The 17,426-nt window shown below is 45.1% G+C and overlaps 1 protein-coding gene across 1 annotated transcript in view; it reads left to right on the forward strand.

The window, feature by feature from the left end:
• The window catches only part of cacna1g (calcium channel, voltage-dependent, T type, alpha 1G subunit), a 311,200-nt gene that overhangs the window by 151,910 nt on the left and 141,864 nt on the right, over positions 1-17,426 (forward strand). The window contains exons 6-10 of the mRNA XM_042306304.1: positions 6,135-6,294; positions 8,935-9,229; positions 13,776-13,868; positions 14,327-15,227; positions 15,439-15,827. Coding sequence (XP_042162238.1) covers positions 6,135-6,294; positions 8,935-9,229; positions 13,776-13,868; positions 14,327-15,227; positions 15,439-15,827 — 1,838 coding nt within the window. The remainder of the gene's footprint in view (positions 1-6,134; positions 6,295-8,934; positions 9,230-13,775; positions 13,869-14,326; positions 15,228-15,438; positions 15,828-17,426) is intronic.

A 17,426-nucleotide genomic window follows, 5' to 3' on the forward strand; every position in this document is an offset into this window, starting at 1 on the left:
CGGCGCCATTATTATCTCAGTACAACTGACTAGGTATCCCTATTATTATATTAGAGCATGTACTGCCAATATAGCATTTCATGTAACAATAGAATAAAATATTTACAAAGCAACACACTAGTTGTACCTTAGGGAGATTCAGTTACTGTATGCTAATTCATGCTAGCTCTGCTGTACACCCATCTTAGCCCTTTTGTTTCCTCCCTAATCAAAACAATGTAATGAAAACAACACTATCCAGAACTTTGGGCTTAGACCCTTTGTCAAGGGCTATTGCCTACGGATTGGGCTACAGAGGGACGCAGGTGTGTTCCAACTCCCTCTTTTGAAACTCCATCAGTAGAGTTAGGTAGACACACAGTGCTGCCAGTTCCAGGGCTGGCCTCAGCCGAGAGGACAGGAGAGATTTGATGTGCCTGTAAGCAGATGGGCTCCCATCACAGTCAGTTTCCTGGCAGCCATGTTGACATTAAATGGCCGCCCAGCGCGTAACTGGAAAGCACACAAAGACCCGAGGAGGAGAGAGACGGTTATTATACAAGATGAAATGTCAATCAGATCGGATTATGTTTAGGTTGTGGAGAAAGGGAGAGTGTGTGGTTGTTAGGGGATGGGGAGAGGTGTTCGTTTGTGTGTGTGAGAAAGAAAAAGAAAGTGAAAAAGACATACCTCAAATGAATGAATGAATATGTAGGATATATGCCCAGTCAGGTCACTTGAGATCCAAGGCGATATTCAACGTTCGTCCAGGTCCACTGGACTTTGGGAAATGCCTTACAAACTGGCCACTAGGGGCAACGGTGAGCGCTATTACCGTCAAGTAGGCTTGCTTGGGTGCAGTGGCTGGGGATGGCAGATGGGTGCAAGGCGTGAGCTCCAGCTTCAATTTGGAAATTAATGCCTAAACTTAACCGTCAAATTGTTTCAGTTGTAAACCTATCCCGGAGTTCTGGTTCCGAGGGTCACATGTTCAGTCCCAGTGCTAGGCAGTATTTTTTTTTTTTTTACCCTTATCCCAAACCTTAACCCTTACCTTAACCATTCGGAATGAATGCCTAAACTTAACCGTTGAAATGTGATGTTTATCTCCCCTGGACAAACGTTGAATACTGAAGTCAAACAGTGAGATGCTGTTGAAATTCCATCTTGTTCCATTATTCACAATTTCCAGCTTGTCCAGCTTTTTAAAATGTGCTTTCATGCATCGATTTAATAACCTGGGGATCCCCTATGATCCAAGTTGGCTCAACAATAAGCTGCTGTATGTCATTAGCATAACAACACACCAGAGAAACGCATTTGGCCACAGTAGCCATTTATTCCCGAAGGTTAGGGCACAGTTTCCTATAAAGCCCTTCATTTTCACGTAAAACGAAGCAAAGTTACACTATTGGGACTAAGCCCATGACTTGCATTGGAGTGAGCCTCTATGTTTAATGCGACTATAAGACAGTAATCCTAAACTCTGTGACAGGCAGAGCTAAGCATCATTCTCCCATAGCTCAGCGCACTGCAGTGTACGGTCCCTGCGCTGATTTGGAGTCGACTCATTAATGTGTATGTGTGCGCTGCTTTGCTTTGCATTGCTGTTTTACTCATTAATGACCAGAGAGAGAAAGAGAAATTGAACGAAAGACAGAGAGAGATGGAGATAGAGAGGGAGAAAGTGCTGTAACGTGCAGAAAGTGTCCCTCGTCAGGGAGTGTTGAACAAACTGAATCCTGCTGAATGCTGTTTCCTGGAGAGTTCATGGTGATTATCTGAAGGGGATAATGTAGAGCACGCACTAACAAAATACACAACATACATACTGGATTTTTTTAGACCTTAGTATAAGTACAGACTAGAATTATGTATACATAATGCACCCAATAAGTGCATACGTTTATTAGGCTCCCAAGTGGCGCAGCGGTCTAACGCACTACATCTCAGTGCTAGAGGTGTCACTACAAACCCTGGTTTGATTCCAGGCTGTATCACAACTGGCCGTGATTGAGAGTCCCATAGGGCAGCTCACAATTTGCTCAGCATCGTCCGGGTTAGGGTTTGGCTGGGGTAGGACATCGTTGCTCCCGAGTGGCGCAGCGGTCTAAGGCACTGCATCTCAGTGCAAGAGGTGTCACTACAGTCCCTGGTTAAAATCCACATCTGGTTGTGATTGGGAGTCCCGTAGGATGGCGCACAATTGGCCCAGTGTCGTCTAGGTTTGGCTGGGGTAGGCCGTCATTGTAAATAATAATTTGTTCTTAACTGACTTGCCTAGTTAAATAAAAAATGTGCCCTGTCAACGATTAAAAATGTAATCTGTTGTGATCTGTCGAGTTAATCTGCTGTGATTAATCACTAATTCAGGATTTGCTAATATTGAGCTGTAATATAAGATTTTTTTTATACAAAAAGCATTACAAGAATATTGATGTCTTGATTTTGTCCGAAGTAACGGTAAGAGAATCTGGTGAATTGATAAAGACTTTCTTTAACCGTTGGCCTACAAACATCCCCATCAAAATGAGTCTGTTTAAGATATAGATATCTGTTTTTTTGCAGTAGCTGCGTCTCAATCCACCCCCCCCCGATATCGCCCTTCCGGATCTGTGGTGAAAGGTGTCGGACCATGAGACTTGTCTGAAGTGGGTACAGCCTCTTCTGCCAACCTCTGTCTGTAGTGTCCGAACGGTTTGGGCTACACACTCCGTTTTGCCCTAGGACGCCCACAAGCCTCACCCGACTTGTATGAAGGTCCCCGGTACCTGTTTGAAAAATGTATGGAAGTACTGTATATACTGTATGGAGATAGTTTTAGTGCCTAACATTTGGGGATAAATACATGAAAAAAGAGAAACAAAGTTTCCTGATGTTTCTTATATCTTAAAATTCCAAATCAAATAGATAAGCAATCCTAGGTTTGACCGTCTTAAAACATGCTCACAGATATGACTTAGACTAGAGGGTTCACCTCAATGTCAACTTGATGTGACATCCCATTGTTGTTTTAGCTGTATACACTGATTAACTCTGACAGCCCTAAACATTATTCATGTGCTGTTTAGTAGTTTCTGTGTTGACATATTCTGCATTAATGTGTTAATTCCAAAGAGTAAAAATGTCATGCATTGTTGATGTCATTGGATGATTTCCCGCGAAAACCTGAGGTGTGCTGATCTAAAAATAGGATTGGGACCTTTGAGTGTTGCTGTTCCTTTTCCATTTGATCTATAGTGTGAGTCTGCATTTCTTTACTCTGTAGAATATCTCCCTGTGGTATATAATAATATTGTATAACTTGTAGCTTAACATCTCAGGTTGTTCCACGAAAAGTGTTTTTTGCATCCCATTAATATTTTAAGTAGAAATTGTGCACCAATATTGCATTTCAAAAGCCTATTATATTAAAAGAAATGCTCTTTATTATAGCAACAAGTTCTCACTGTAACGAGGTCTGTGTGTAGCTGGTGTACAGGAGTCAGGCGTAGGACAGCAGATATGAGTAAGTAAACATACTTTACTCAACTTAAACAAAAAAGAGAGCCCACATAAACCGACCATACTACATACAAACAATTACTCACAAACAAGCATGGGGCAACAGAGGGTTAAATAATGAACAAGTAATTGGGGAATTGAATCCAGGTGGGTAAGACAAAGACAAAACAAATGGAAAATGAAAAGTGGATCGGCGATGGCTAGAAGGCCAGTGACGTCGACCGCCGAACGCCGCCCGAACAAGGAGAGGGACCGACTCCGGCGGAAGTCGTGACACTCACAATGTCACTGCAGAATTAAGACGTTTTCCAAATTTCTCCAAATATCAAATGTGGATGTTGTTCCAAAAGTCACATTTTGAAGTGTTTTCTGACACCCTGGGTTGATCAAATTTTGAAGTTGCTCCAAACGTTAAATTTAGAAGGTTAAGTGTTAAGCTTTTGGATAGGGTTAAAATCTTAAATTTAGGCACTCATTCCGAATGGTTAAGGTAAGGGTTAAGGTTTGGGATAGGGTAATATTTTTTTTTTTTAAACTTAATAATAATAACAATTGTGTCCATCACTGAGTTTGAAAGCGCAACCTTGTGGAATATAACACGCAACCAGAGTTATGTTATACTGCTCTACAGTGGATGGTTAGCAGTCTTATGGTTTGTTCGTAACCAAGTGGGAAATGGAAATGTATCATATTTGGGAAAAATTCCCCTGACCGTCCCTCCAACTGTTAACTGCTAGTTAAATCAGCCACGAATCCCCCTGTGATGGGGGAATGGACACTTGTTGTTTGCAATGTTAAAACATTTCAACAATTTCACAGGGTTGACATGTTGTGACCCACTCAGTTTTCCACCACAAAAACACCAGACAATGGCAAACAAATGATAGAACCTGCTCCTCTGCTTTTACACTATCATTTGACTATTAGATGTTCAATGTTTCTTTTGAAATAAATATTTGAAAAGGAATCGTTAAACCATATTAAAATGAGACTTCAAGTCACGTAACAGGGTTGACTTCAAAATGAGGGACAGACTTGAATGAATCACTAATCCCATGAAATCAATAATAACCCTCAGAAATAACTTTGTCAAAGCAACACAATGACTAGGGCTTTACAATGACGGTGACAACTTGGAGTTAGAATCTTCCTAGAAGTCACAGAGAGCGCACAGATGTCAAAATGCTGATTTGTTGAATTTATTTGGCACTTAATAAGCACTTACTATAGTATTTCTTACATTTATTTAACCTCTTGAACATGTGCTCTTTATGACAGAATGTTAAAATTAGGTCAAATCAAATGTTTTTTTTTTACCAAGTTATACTTCTCAAACTACACCGAATTGGTGGAACGACCCAACTACTGTCTTAGGCTTGGATTTGTGTCTTGTGTATTTGTTCCCCGTCAGGCAGCGTAGCTGTAAAAAGCTGATGACTGTGAGACTAGATAGAGAGACACAATACAGCTGGATGTGAACCCAAACTGTCGACACGCCTGTTATCTACCCAGACATGCTTCTCATTGTGGCTCACTTCTCTTCTCTCTCCTCCGATGACACCATCCCTCGCTTCTTATCTCTACTGAGCGCTCTTCATTCTCCCTATTTTGCTCCCTACCCATTTTCTTTTCAAATGTGCACATTTCTCTTTCTCTCTCTCCCCTCCTTCTCTTTTGCTCTCTGTCGCTATCTCTCCCACTCTCCATCCTCTCTCTTTCTCCCACTTTCTGTCTCTTTCTCACTCTTCTTCCTCCCTCGCTCTGTCTCTTTCTTTCCAAAATCAACTAATTTCTCGCTGGTTCTCCCCGTGGTGGTGGTGGTCATTGAGCAGACAGGGATTAACCCGGCTCCTCCAATTACCCGGATAAATCCTGATCGGAAAATGATTCTCGTTACTGACGCCCGAGTCACCTGTTTAGCTGCGAGCTTAACTAGAGAGGATATCCAAGGGCGGGAGGGAGGTAGAAGGGGGAGAGGGGGGGAGAGAGAGATCATTACAATACTGTATACAGACAAATGTCTTCATCTTTTGGAACTTTTGTGAGTGTAATGTTTACTGTTCATTTCACTTTTGTTTATTATTTATTTCACTTGCTTTGGCAATGTAAACATATGTTTCCCATGCTGAGAGAGAGGGAGAGAGAGAGGGAGGGAGAGGGAGAGAGAGGGAGAGAGAGGGAGAGAGAGAGAGAGAGAGGGAGGGAGAGAGAGAGAGAGAGAGAGAGAGAGTGTGTATATAACTCTGATTTAACCACTGTCTGGTTAGTAGGGAGAGAGGAGGAAGTCACACAGCGATAGGCCCCGGGGACTGTGTGGGCAGGAGCGTGAGGAGGAGGCTGAAGAGATTGTGGTAAAGCTGAGGCACTTTACTGCAGTTACAGGAGCTGCTGAAGTTCCTAACTTGTCCTCCTCAGGCGGGCACAGTGTACTCTGACACACAGAGACAGGAATGGTATACTGCGTTGTCACTATTACAATATACCATCTGGGCTCGTGGTGTACTGTAGTTGAACCATTCTATTTTCCTCCACTTGTATATAAAGATGTGTGTGTGGGAATGTGTATGATACCGGACACGTGTTGATTTCTGTATACGTATGTGTCTGACAAGGTATTAAAAACAACGTGTGTGTTTGTTTGTGTGTGTTAGGTATGCGTATCCTGGTGACCCTGCTACTGGACACCCTGCCCATGCTGGGGAATGTCCTGCTGCTCTGTTTCTTTGTCTTCTTCATCTTCGGCATTGTGGGCGTGCAGCTGTGGGCGGGGCTACTGAGGAACCGCTGCTTCCTGCCTGAGAACTTCTCACTGTGAGTAGAACTGTGTATGTGCGTGCGTGTGTGTGTGTGTGTGTGTGTGTGGTGGTGGTGGTGGTGGTGGTGGTGGGGGGATAGGGCTGAGGAGGGTGCGGGTGAGGAGGTTTTGGGTGAGAAGTGGTGAGGGGGGGTTACGGTTAAGAAGAGGGTAGAAATGAATGGATTTGGTTTGGTGGTAATGAGGTCAGAGGCAAACGAGGTGAGTTTATTTTCTGTAGCAAATGAGCCTCTGTTACTTAATCTGTGTGCGGGCTGTTGATGCGGATTGCTTGGTTTCCAGAACGTGGGATGTTGATACACTGTAAAACCAGATCAGTTCTAGCTGTGCACACATTTTGAGGAAACCAATGACCTCACAAAAATTCTGTTAAGAAACATATAATAGTTGAAGTGAGCAGTACAACCTTCATATGAGTAATACAAATGCAGTTTTTTGGAGTAAGGTAATGCTTAAATTCAACTCCCCCACTAAGCCACGCATCCAATCATTTACCAGTGTGCCTTTGCTCTTTGATTGAATTGTAGAGTTACCACCCATGACATAAAGCCTTATACCTAGACCTGAAACTCATCGTTTACAGGCCACATCAGGCCTGCAAGTCTGGCTGCAAAATTCCACAAACAGTAATCTTCCAACCAGGAGTTCTGAAAACCTGGGAAATTAGCCAGAATCTTGCAACCGTAAATGTAAATCACATTACGCTAGTTTGCAAAGTGATGTCTAATTCCTGTTGGAATCTAGCCAGCGTTAGAATATCCAACAGTTGAAATTTGTATTCAGCCGCAAACCTGCAGTCATAATGACTGCCAAGATTAAGCACAGTGACCTAAGATGACCTAAGACATTTAAAGTGGAACAACCATTTCAGTAACGGGTGCAACAATTCTATGATTGGATTTGTTTACAAAACTGTCATTTATCTTTGTGTAGCATCTACATGTTAATCAATCAATCATTCAATGTACATGCAAAAACACAGACATTAAAAACAATTCCAAACTATCAACCTGCAGTAGAGAATGCTGGGAAAAAAAGTTCATTTGTTATCATATCTTTTAAAAAATGTAGAGGGTGTGACTTCTCATTTAGTTTTGAGTAAGTACCACAAAAATACATTTGAAGTAATAATGACTTTTCATTGACTTTGAGTACAACTTCCTAGAAGTATTTGAGTAAAAAAAATGCCTTGGGGTTGACAGTGTAGGGAAAGTTTGACCTTGGAAAAAAAGATCCGTCAGACATACTGGCCACCACCGCCATTTCCTGAGCAGCGTCATCCCTCCTGTATTAATCAACGAGTAGCCATGATTATATAGAGGTGATGAATGGGAAGGAGAGGATAACTAGTGAGATTAGAGAGAGACCATTACTGCCCATACTCTTATACAGCAGCTCCATAAGTAATACATGGTATATGACATTTCCACCATGGTAGTTATGATTTATGACATTTTCTCATAAAGGACCTAAATGCCCTTCTACATTATGGGTCCGTGAAGACTTTTCATTCTATTCCATTTGGACGAAACATTTCAGGTTCTCTTCAAATGTCACGCAATGTTACATTCCCGTCATTTTGTATGTCATAATAGCAGATAAAGCCATTAAAACAGACTGCAACAGCAAGGAACATCAATGGAAAGACATCTTTAATCATAACTTTAATTACCACAGTTTTGCCATTGCATTAGCCACGTGACTGCGCACTATTAAATTCCATGATGGGTACAAGGATTAAATCCCCTCCAACACAGATTGACTCGCCAGCCGAAGCTGTTGCATAACTCCATCCTAAAGTGTGAAATAGCTTAAATAGCTTAAATAAATATATATGTGTTAGCATATAAATATATAACTGGGACTGCCATAGCAGTACTAGAGGGAGGATTTGGCCCAGTAAGTAATTGAAGCTACTTGCGTGGCTAATGCATCAAAACAAACACACACAGACACACACACACACACACACACACACACACACACACACACACACACACACACACACACACACACACACACCGATCCAGCGTGTCACATCGCCTCTAGGCAGTCTGTGTTGACAGACGCACCAATTATCTATCCTCTGACGGAGATGTGCGCCATTAGAGCTAAGCCGTGGTTAACACAGACACCCAGACGAGGGACATACTGTACACGTGCACGCCCGAGTGGCGCAGCGGTCTAAGGCGCTGCATCTCAGTGCTAGAGGCATCACTACAGACCCTGGTTCGTTTCCAGGCTGTATCACAACCGGCCGTGATTGGGAGTCCCATAGGGCGGAGCACAATTGGCCCAGCGTCATCCGGGTTAGGGTTTGGCCGGAGTAGGCCGTCATTATAAATAAAAATGAGTTCTTAACTGACTTGCCTAGTTAAATCAAGGCAAAAAAATATATATATATTATGTAAATACACAGATTGCGTAGGGAACAATGATGAAAACCCTAGATGGGAGAACTTCACCAACTGCTACACTAACCTTGCTATTATCCCTTCTCTCCTCTCTTCCCTCTAGTCCTCTACCTGTGGCGCTGGGGAGCTACTACCATGCAGAGAACCGTGACCAAACCCCTTCATATTCTCCATGCCTACCTACTAGAACCCTAACTGTAAATCTCTCTCCTCTCTCGCCAGTCCTCTGTCCGTCGAGCTCGGCAACTATTACCACACGGAGAACGATGATGAGAACCCCTTCATCTGCTCCATGCCCAGGGAGAACGGCATGCGCCTGTGTTCCTCTGTGCCCACCCTGTATGAGGAGGGAGGTCTCCAGTGTCAGATGGACATGAAGTCCTACAACAGCACAGACAACAGCACCTGTATCAACTGGAACCAGTACTACAGTAACTGCTCGGCGGGACACGTCAACCCCTTCAAAGGGGCCATCAACTTTGATAACATCTGCTACGCCTGGATCGCCATCTTTCAGGTGAGGGAATGGCGTGGGCGTGCCTGTGTGCATCAGTTCAGTGGAGGCTGCTGACGGGAGGACGGCTCACAATGATGGCTGGAACAGAGCGAATGGATATATTTTAATACCATTCCACTCATTCCGCTTACCACAAGACCATCCTCCCCAATTAAGGTGCAACCTTCTGTGGTATACATATGGATTGCGCGTACGCATATATGTAATTGTATGGACAGCAACACAGATACATGTACAGTTGAAGTCGGAAGTTTACATACACTTAGGTTGGAGTCATTAAAACTTGTTTTTCAACCACTCCACACATTTCTTGATAACAAACTATAGTTTTGGCAATTCGGTTAGGACATCTACTTTGTGCCTGACACAAGTAATCTTTCCAACAATTGTTTACAGACAGATTATTTCACTTATAATTCACTGTGTCACAATTCCAGTGTGTCAGAAGTTTACATACACTATGTTGACTGTGCCTTTAAACAGCTTGGAGAATTCCAGAAAATTATGTCATGGCTGCTTATTTTTGAGTCAATTGGAGGTGTACCTGTGGATGTATTTCAAGGAACTACCTTCAATCTCAGTGCCTCTTTGCTTGACATCATGGGAAAATCATGGGAAAATCAAAATAAATCAGTCAAGACCTCAGAAAATGTTTTGTTGACCTCCACAAGTCTGTTTCATCCCTGGAGCAATTTCCAAACGCCTGAAGGTACCACGTTCATCTGTACAAACAATAGTATGTAAGTTTAAACACCATGGGACCATGCAGCTGTCATCCCGCTCGGGAAGGAGACGCTGTCTCCTAGAGATGAACGTACTTTGGTGCGAAAAGTGCAAATCAATTCCAGAACAACAGCAAATTACCTTTGTGAAGATGCTGGATAAGCGTGTGCGAGCAAGGAGGCCTACAAACCTGACTCAGTTACACCAGCTCTGTCAGGAGGAATGGGCCAAAATTCACCCAACTTTCCGTGGGAAGCTTGTGGAAGGCTACCCAAAATGTTTGACCCAAGTTAAACAATTTAAAGGCAATGCTACCAAATACTAATTGAGTGTATGTAAACTTCTGAACCACTGGGAATGTGAAATAAATCATTCTCTCTACTATTATTCTGACATTTCACATTCTTAAAAAAAAGTGGTGATCCTAACTGACCAAAGACAGGGAATGTTTACTAGGATTAAATGTCAGGAATTGTGAAGAACTGAGTTTAAATGTATTTGGCTCAGGTGTATGTAAACTTCCAACTTCAACTGTATGTACATGCAGCCACATGCACGCTTACACTCCGCAAAGCACAGTCAATACTGTTTACCCATAAAAGCCAATGCATTTAATGTTCCAGGATGGCAGTATTTCAGAAGTGTCTCAGGAAGATGGCATCACTGTCTCATCTGTCTGATACTAACTTAGTGATCAGCTGCATACTCAGAGCCTGCGAGTTTAAAGTGTCGTGGTACGTTAAATTGTTGGCACCGGGGTTAGAGACAGCTGATCTTTTGGAAATTGGTTTTACGCTACACTGTACAGTATCTTGTTCAAAAATACCTTTTAAACCAGCATCGTCAGTGTTTTAAAAAAAAATCTCTTTCTTTGTTTTGAAGTACACCAAACAGTTGACTGACCACTTGACTGGTCCCTCCTTAAGAGTTTGACGTAGCTGTTGAGCTGTATCCTTCCCAGGGTTAGGTTGCATTAGGGTGTATGAGACACAGAGACCGAGAGCATAATTGGTTGTACTGCTGCTGCATCTAAGGAATAGGGATGAATAGATTAAGAGGGTCGCTATGGCGATTGAAGTGGAGTGAAGCGCACTAAATATAATTTCTGTCATTCGCTCTCTTGTCAGCCTATTCATCGCAGGGACTTCGCTCGAGTTTTAATTTGTCCCCGTGTTGTAGTTGTGTCGTTACAGACTTCACAGACATACTCCTGAATCAGAAAGATTGAGGATTTCCACGATTAGCATGAGAACCGCCGGGCCTCAACGGACCGCCCTTTGAGCCAATGAGCAGTCGTTCTGACTGCAACATTCCAACAGTGTGATTAATACGTCTCATACACTGTATGCTATCGCAAAGATAATCATTGGTTGTGTTCCTACAGCAATGAAAAATATTCAGGGATTCAATCAATTGTATTCACGGAGTGACTGTTACAACTGTGAAACAGGAAGCATTTGTGTTGGAACACGGTAACAGCTTCTTTTTATAGCACAAAAAATATAGATATATCCCAACCACCAAGATGCAGTGTCAAGTGATAAAGACTGGAACTCAGCAAAAAGCATTATAATGAATATGAGCGAAGCATTATAATGAATATGAGCGTTGATGTGACAGCGGTCAAAAATAGTCAATTATCTTCAGCGCTTGTGTGTGTCTTCATGCAATGGCATCCGTTGGATTTCATTCAACAGTTGACATAAAACCTCGTAACTTTCACCGGCTTGACACACTTTGACATACCTTTGTTTGGTTGTAGTGTGTAATAGTCTCCCTGTCCCGACTTCCGCCGGAGTCGGTCCCTCTTCTTGTTCGAGCGGCATTCGGCGGTCGACATCACCGGCCTTCTAGCCATCACCGATCCACTTTTTATTTTCCATTTGTTTTGTCTTTGTTTTTAACACACCTGGTTTAAATTCCCCCATTACATGTTGATTATTTAACCCTCTGGTTTCCCCCATGTGTGTGTGCGTGTTTGTTCTATTGTAAGGCTGTATCTGATGGCTGGTTGTTGCCGGGTTTTGTTATTTACGCCCGTTTTTACTTTTCCAGCACCAGAGTATTGTGTTTATACTGGTGTTTTCTTGAATGAAATACACACACACTCACCTTGTCCACGCATCTCAGCTCTCCTGCGCCTGACTCCTTTCTCCAGTTACCCACAGCATTGACACTCCCGTTCTCTCTTTATTGTGTCCCTGGCGTCTTGTCATTCTTCAGCACCGTTGTGCAGGTGCCTTATTTTGCGCAGAGGAAGGACCTCACGACTCACTTTGATCACGGTGCCGGCCAGACTTGTTTTCTTGGCAAGCAACTCGGCTGCCAATGACAGTGAAGTGAGGGAATTGTCCACGGTGACATTTCTCCCCTTGCCAATTTAAGGTTCCGCAATCCTCGTCACCACACTCTGCCACATTCGCTCACCTGCTGCCCGGATGTTTTCCCAGATATTGAAAGCCATTCAGCATGAACGATTGCACACACTCTCACTGTGTAGCCTCCTCCAACTAGGCCAGAGTAGACTGATAAGACTGCTTGGATTCAGTGGACTGATATACAGTAGGACACATACCATTTTAAGATTATAACTAGAATGGATCAATCTAGTAGAATGTCCCGCCCTGTTCTTCATTCACAATTGCTGATTACATGATTATGCATCGTTCTCTTCCCCTCGCTCATCATCTCACCCATTCTCCCTCTTTCTCCCCCATCATACTTTATTGAACTGATTTACTCTGCTGTTTTGGCATTCCGTTTCAAGGGGATTATCAGAGGGATTATCTGCTGGGCACTGCACTTATAACTGTCGGAAGAAGGTGTGGAGCAGGTCCTACTGTTGGGAGAAGGTGTGGAGCAGGTCCTACTGTTGGGAGAAGGTGTGGAGCAGGTCCTACTGTTGGCAGAAGGTGTGGAGCAGGTCCTACTGTTGGGAGAAGGTGTGGAGCAGGTCCTACTGTTGGGAGAAGGTGTGGAGCAGGTCCTACTGTTGGGAGAAGGTGTGGAGCAGGTCCTACTGTTGGGAGAAGGTGTGGAGCAGGTCCTACTGTTGGGAGAAGGTGTGGAGCAGGTGCTACTGTTGGGAGAAGGTGTGGAGCAGGTCCTACTGTTGGGAGAAGGTGTGGAGCAGGTCCTACTGTTGGGAGAAGGTGTGGAGCAGGTCCTACTGTTGGGAGAAGGTGTGGAGCAGGTGTGGAGCAGGTCCTACTGTTGGGAGAAGGTGTGGAGCAGGTCCTGGAGCAGGTCCTACTGTTGGGAGAAGGTGTGGAGCAGGTCCTACTGTTGGGAGAAGGTGTGGAGCAGATCCTACTGTTGGGAGAAGGTGTGGAGCAGGTCCTACTGTTGGGAGAAGGTGTGGAGCAGGTCCTACTGTTGGGAGAAGGAGGGGCAACATGTGGAAGTGACATGGCCTCATAAAACTGGTTATAACTCCAGTTGTGTTTGAAATATTAAGATTCTAACACCGACAGTGTGTTATATAGACTTATTTTGGAAAAGTCCAGGACAGAGGGGTGGCAGGACTTTAAAAAATAGTCAAAATGATTGCTTTAGCGGATCCAGTGTTAACTCAATCTCAGTGGCTCTGTTCTTGAGGTGAAACTCAAACACACAGAGAGAGAGAGAGAGAGAGAGAGAGAGAGAGAGAGTGTGTGTGTTCAGAGAGTGTTCAGTAGTTGGTGTGATGTGGATGGTGCACTAGGGAGGGGTTTGAAGTCAAAATGCCTGACCTACAGCCTTTGTTTGTGTGATATCTATGTCTTTCTGTGTGTCTGTCTCTCTCTGTCTCTTCTCTTTCTCTCCTTCCTTCTCGTGCTGATAGGTGATCACGCTGGAGGGCTGGGTGGACATCATGTACTTTGTGATGGATTCTCACTCCTTCTACAACTTCATCTACTTCATCCTCCTCATCATCGTAAGTGACCAAATAAGTGGGGAGAGTTAATTATTAGAATTAATCTATAGTTTGTGTGTGTGTGTGTGTGTGTGTGTGTGTCTGTAGCATAATTCAATGCAATGGCATAGCTGCTTATTCAAGCTCTTAGCAAACTCCTGACTCCTGAATGCCCTCCCAGGCCCTTACGTCTGCTTCCAGAAACAACATGTCTCAGTACACCACTCAACATCTGTTCAGTCTGAAACTCCCTTCAGCAGTACACAGCCTGGTGATACAGTACAGGAGTATTATCTCCTCAAGCACACATTCACAGAGCTGGGGGAGCTGCTTCTCAGAGGCTGGGAGGCTAGCCGCTAGCTAACCTGGGAGACTGTCTGTTATTTGTATGTTCAACTCACAGAGGATATGTAGGTGGAAAAACTCCCTAAAGTGTGTGGGTATAGACTCTGTGTGTGTTTCTGGTTGCCCCTCTCCAGATTGGCTCTTTCTTCATGATCAACCTGTGTCTGGTCGTCATCGCCACCCAGTTCAGTGAGACCAAGCAGAGGGAGAGCCAGCTGATGAAGGAACAGCGCATCCGTTTCCTGTCCAACGCTAGTACCCTGGCCTCCTTCTCCGAGCCGGGCTCCTGCTACGACGAGCTACTCAAACTCCTGGTCCATGTCATCCGCAAGGGGTGCAGGCAGGTGGCCCATGTCTGTCGGGCCTTGATGCGCCGTGCTGGGATGAACATCGCAGCCTCTCCCCCTGCCCTGGAGCGAGAGAGGGGGAGCCAGAGAAGGAGGAGGAAGGCTTCCAGACAGGGTTCTGTGGTCTCCAGAAAAGGGTCGATGTCCGTTCATCACTTGGCTCACCAACATCACCATCATCATCATCACTATCACCTAGTGAATGGGAGTGTGAGGGGGGGACTAGGGGGTAGGGGGGTGGAGGGGGTCGGGGGAGGAGGGGCGGACGTGGAGACGGGTTCACATAGCAACAACGGTGGCGCTGGACGGCTCATGTTGGGTCCACCTCCATCGACCTCTGACCTGAACTTGGCGACCCCGGCATCACCAGCCAATCCCGCGCTGGGCATCATGTGCCACACAGACTGCCACCTGGAGCCCACCACCCCCACTACCCTCACCCCTACCCCTAGCCCCTTCTCCCTGGCACCCATCCCCATGTCCAGGGCTATGAAGAGGAACTCAGTGCCCTTTGCTGCCCCCGGACCTAAGAACTACCCCACCCTACAGCCCAGGGCACTAATGGAGTCTAGAAGTGTCAGTGTTACAGCTAGTACCATCAGTAATATAAACCTCAACCTCAATATACCACCACTAACCTTGGAGAGGGGACCACAGAGTCTGGTGGACACACACACACCCACGCCAGGTACACCATAAAACACACGCAAACCATGTGAGAGGGATATGGTGTTTCTGTCTTGTTTAAATTAAAGTCACGATGTGACTGTGATGAAAATTGGGAGAAAATGGGAACATCTATTTTTCTGAGTTACATGTTTGAAAAGGTACAATATCAACAAAGATGCTATTGTATATCTGTTTTCTCTTCCTATCGTCTTCTCCATCCCTCCCTCCAGCCCAGCTATCCAACCGTGACCTGAGTGTCATCGGAACCCTGGACCCCTCGTTCCCCTTTGACCCAGAGTCATGCCCATACTGTGCCAAGGCCCTAGCAGGGGAGTCAGAGGGCACGGACGGAAACGAGAACCCCGGGGACTCAGACAGCGAGGGCATCTACGAGTTCACCCAGGACCTCCACCACAGAGACCGCAGGGACCGTCGGGACAGCCGTCAGCCCAGGAAGGGGCAGCGAAAGCTGGGTACCACGGCAGGGCGAGTGGTCCGGGCCTGGAGGCTGGTGTGTGACACCTTTAGGAAGATAGTCGACAGCAAGTACTTTGGAAGAGGGATCATGATCGCCATTCTGATTAATACACTGAGTATGGGGATTGAATACCACGAACAGGTGAGTGTGTGTGTTTTCCTTGGTACATCCTCAGGAGGATTGTATTCGTGTGTCTGTGTGTGTGTAGGTGTTACTAGGACAGGGGAAAGTTGGGATTGGAGAAGCCAAACTGCAGTCTGAAGACTATTCCCTGTGAGTGCAGTGGTTCAGACTGTGTGTAGCTGTGTGCATTGAACCGCTCCTAGCCTTTACTCAACTTCCTTCCCTGAGGCCGGAGAGGAATTCCCATTCTTCCCAATCCTCTGAGCGTTTCATGCAACTCCGGACTGCCTTGTTTACAGGAGCGTAATTGTGACCATGTGAAAGTGTAGGAGAGCGTGTGTGTCTGTGTGTGTGTGTGTGTGTGTGTGTGTGTGAAGGGTGAGGAAGGACCCCAAACATCTGAAAGAGATTGCTCTTTCTTTCTTTCTTTCTCTCTCTCTCTCTCTCTCTCTCTCTCTCTCTCTCTCTCTCTCTCTCTCTCTCTCTCTCCATCTCTCTCTCTCTCTCTCTCTCTCTCCTTCCCTCTCCCTGTCTCATTCGCTTTCTCACATGCCTCGTGTGCAAGCCATAGCCTGAAGGGAGCACGCCACCGGGTCTCCCGCCCAGCTCACACACACACACACACACACACACACACACACACACACACACACACACACACACACACACACACACACACACACACACACACACACACACACACACACACACACATAGTATTTGTAACTGTATTTCACACAGATGTGAGGATATGCGTGTGGTGTTAAAGCAGGTTTGTATTAGTGGATGGGTTGAAACACATTCTTGAGGAGGTGATTGCGTGTGCATGTGTGTGTTTGTATCTTGGCATTTATACATTATGTGTGTGCGTGTGTGTGTGTGTGTGTGTGTGTGTGTGTGTGTGTGTGTGTGTGTGTGTGTGTGTGTGTGTGTCTGGGGCTTTAACATGGTGCTGTCAGCTTCCCTCGCCTCCACATCCATCTATAATAGATCACAGAGAGTGTTTTATCTTGTAGAAATCCCCTTTAAACACACACTCTGGATCTCCCTAGACCCGTTAGACGCTAAGCACACCACACCAGATCCACCGGAGTGTGCTTTCACCCCTTAACCCAGTGTTTCACCCCTTAAGTCAGTGTTTCACCCCTTAAGCCAGTGTTTCACCCCTTAAGCCAGTGTTTCACCCCTTAAGCCAGTGTTTCACCCCTTAAGCCAGTGTTTCACCCCTTAACCCAGTGTTTCACCCCGTAAGCCAGTGTTTCAACCCTTAAGTCAGTGTTTCACCCCTTAAGCCAGTGTTTCACCCCTTAAGCCAGTGTTTCAACCCTTAAGTCAGTGTTTCACCCCTTAAGCCAGTGTTTCACCCCTTAAGCCAGTGCTTCACCCCTTAAGCCAGTGTTTCACCACTTAAGCCAGTGCTTCACCCCTTAAGTCATTAAGTCAGTGTTTCACCCCTTAAGCCAGTGTTTCACCCCTTAAGCCAGTGTTTCACCCCTTAAGTCATTAAGTCAGTGTTTCACCCCTTAAGTCATTAAGCCAGTGTTTCACCCCTTATAATAAGCCAGTGTTTCACCCCTTAAGCCAGTGTTTCACCCCTTAAGCCAGTGTTTCACCCCT

Source organism: Oncorhynchus tshawytscha, linkage group LG25, assembly GCF_018296145.1.
Source record: "Oncorhynchus tshawytscha isolate Ot180627B linkage group LG25, Otsh_v2.0, whole genome shotgun sequence".
Taxonomy (NCBI): domain Eukaryota; kingdom Metazoa; phylum Chordata; class Actinopteri; order Salmoniformes; family Salmonidae; genus Oncorhynchus; species Oncorhynchus tshawytscha.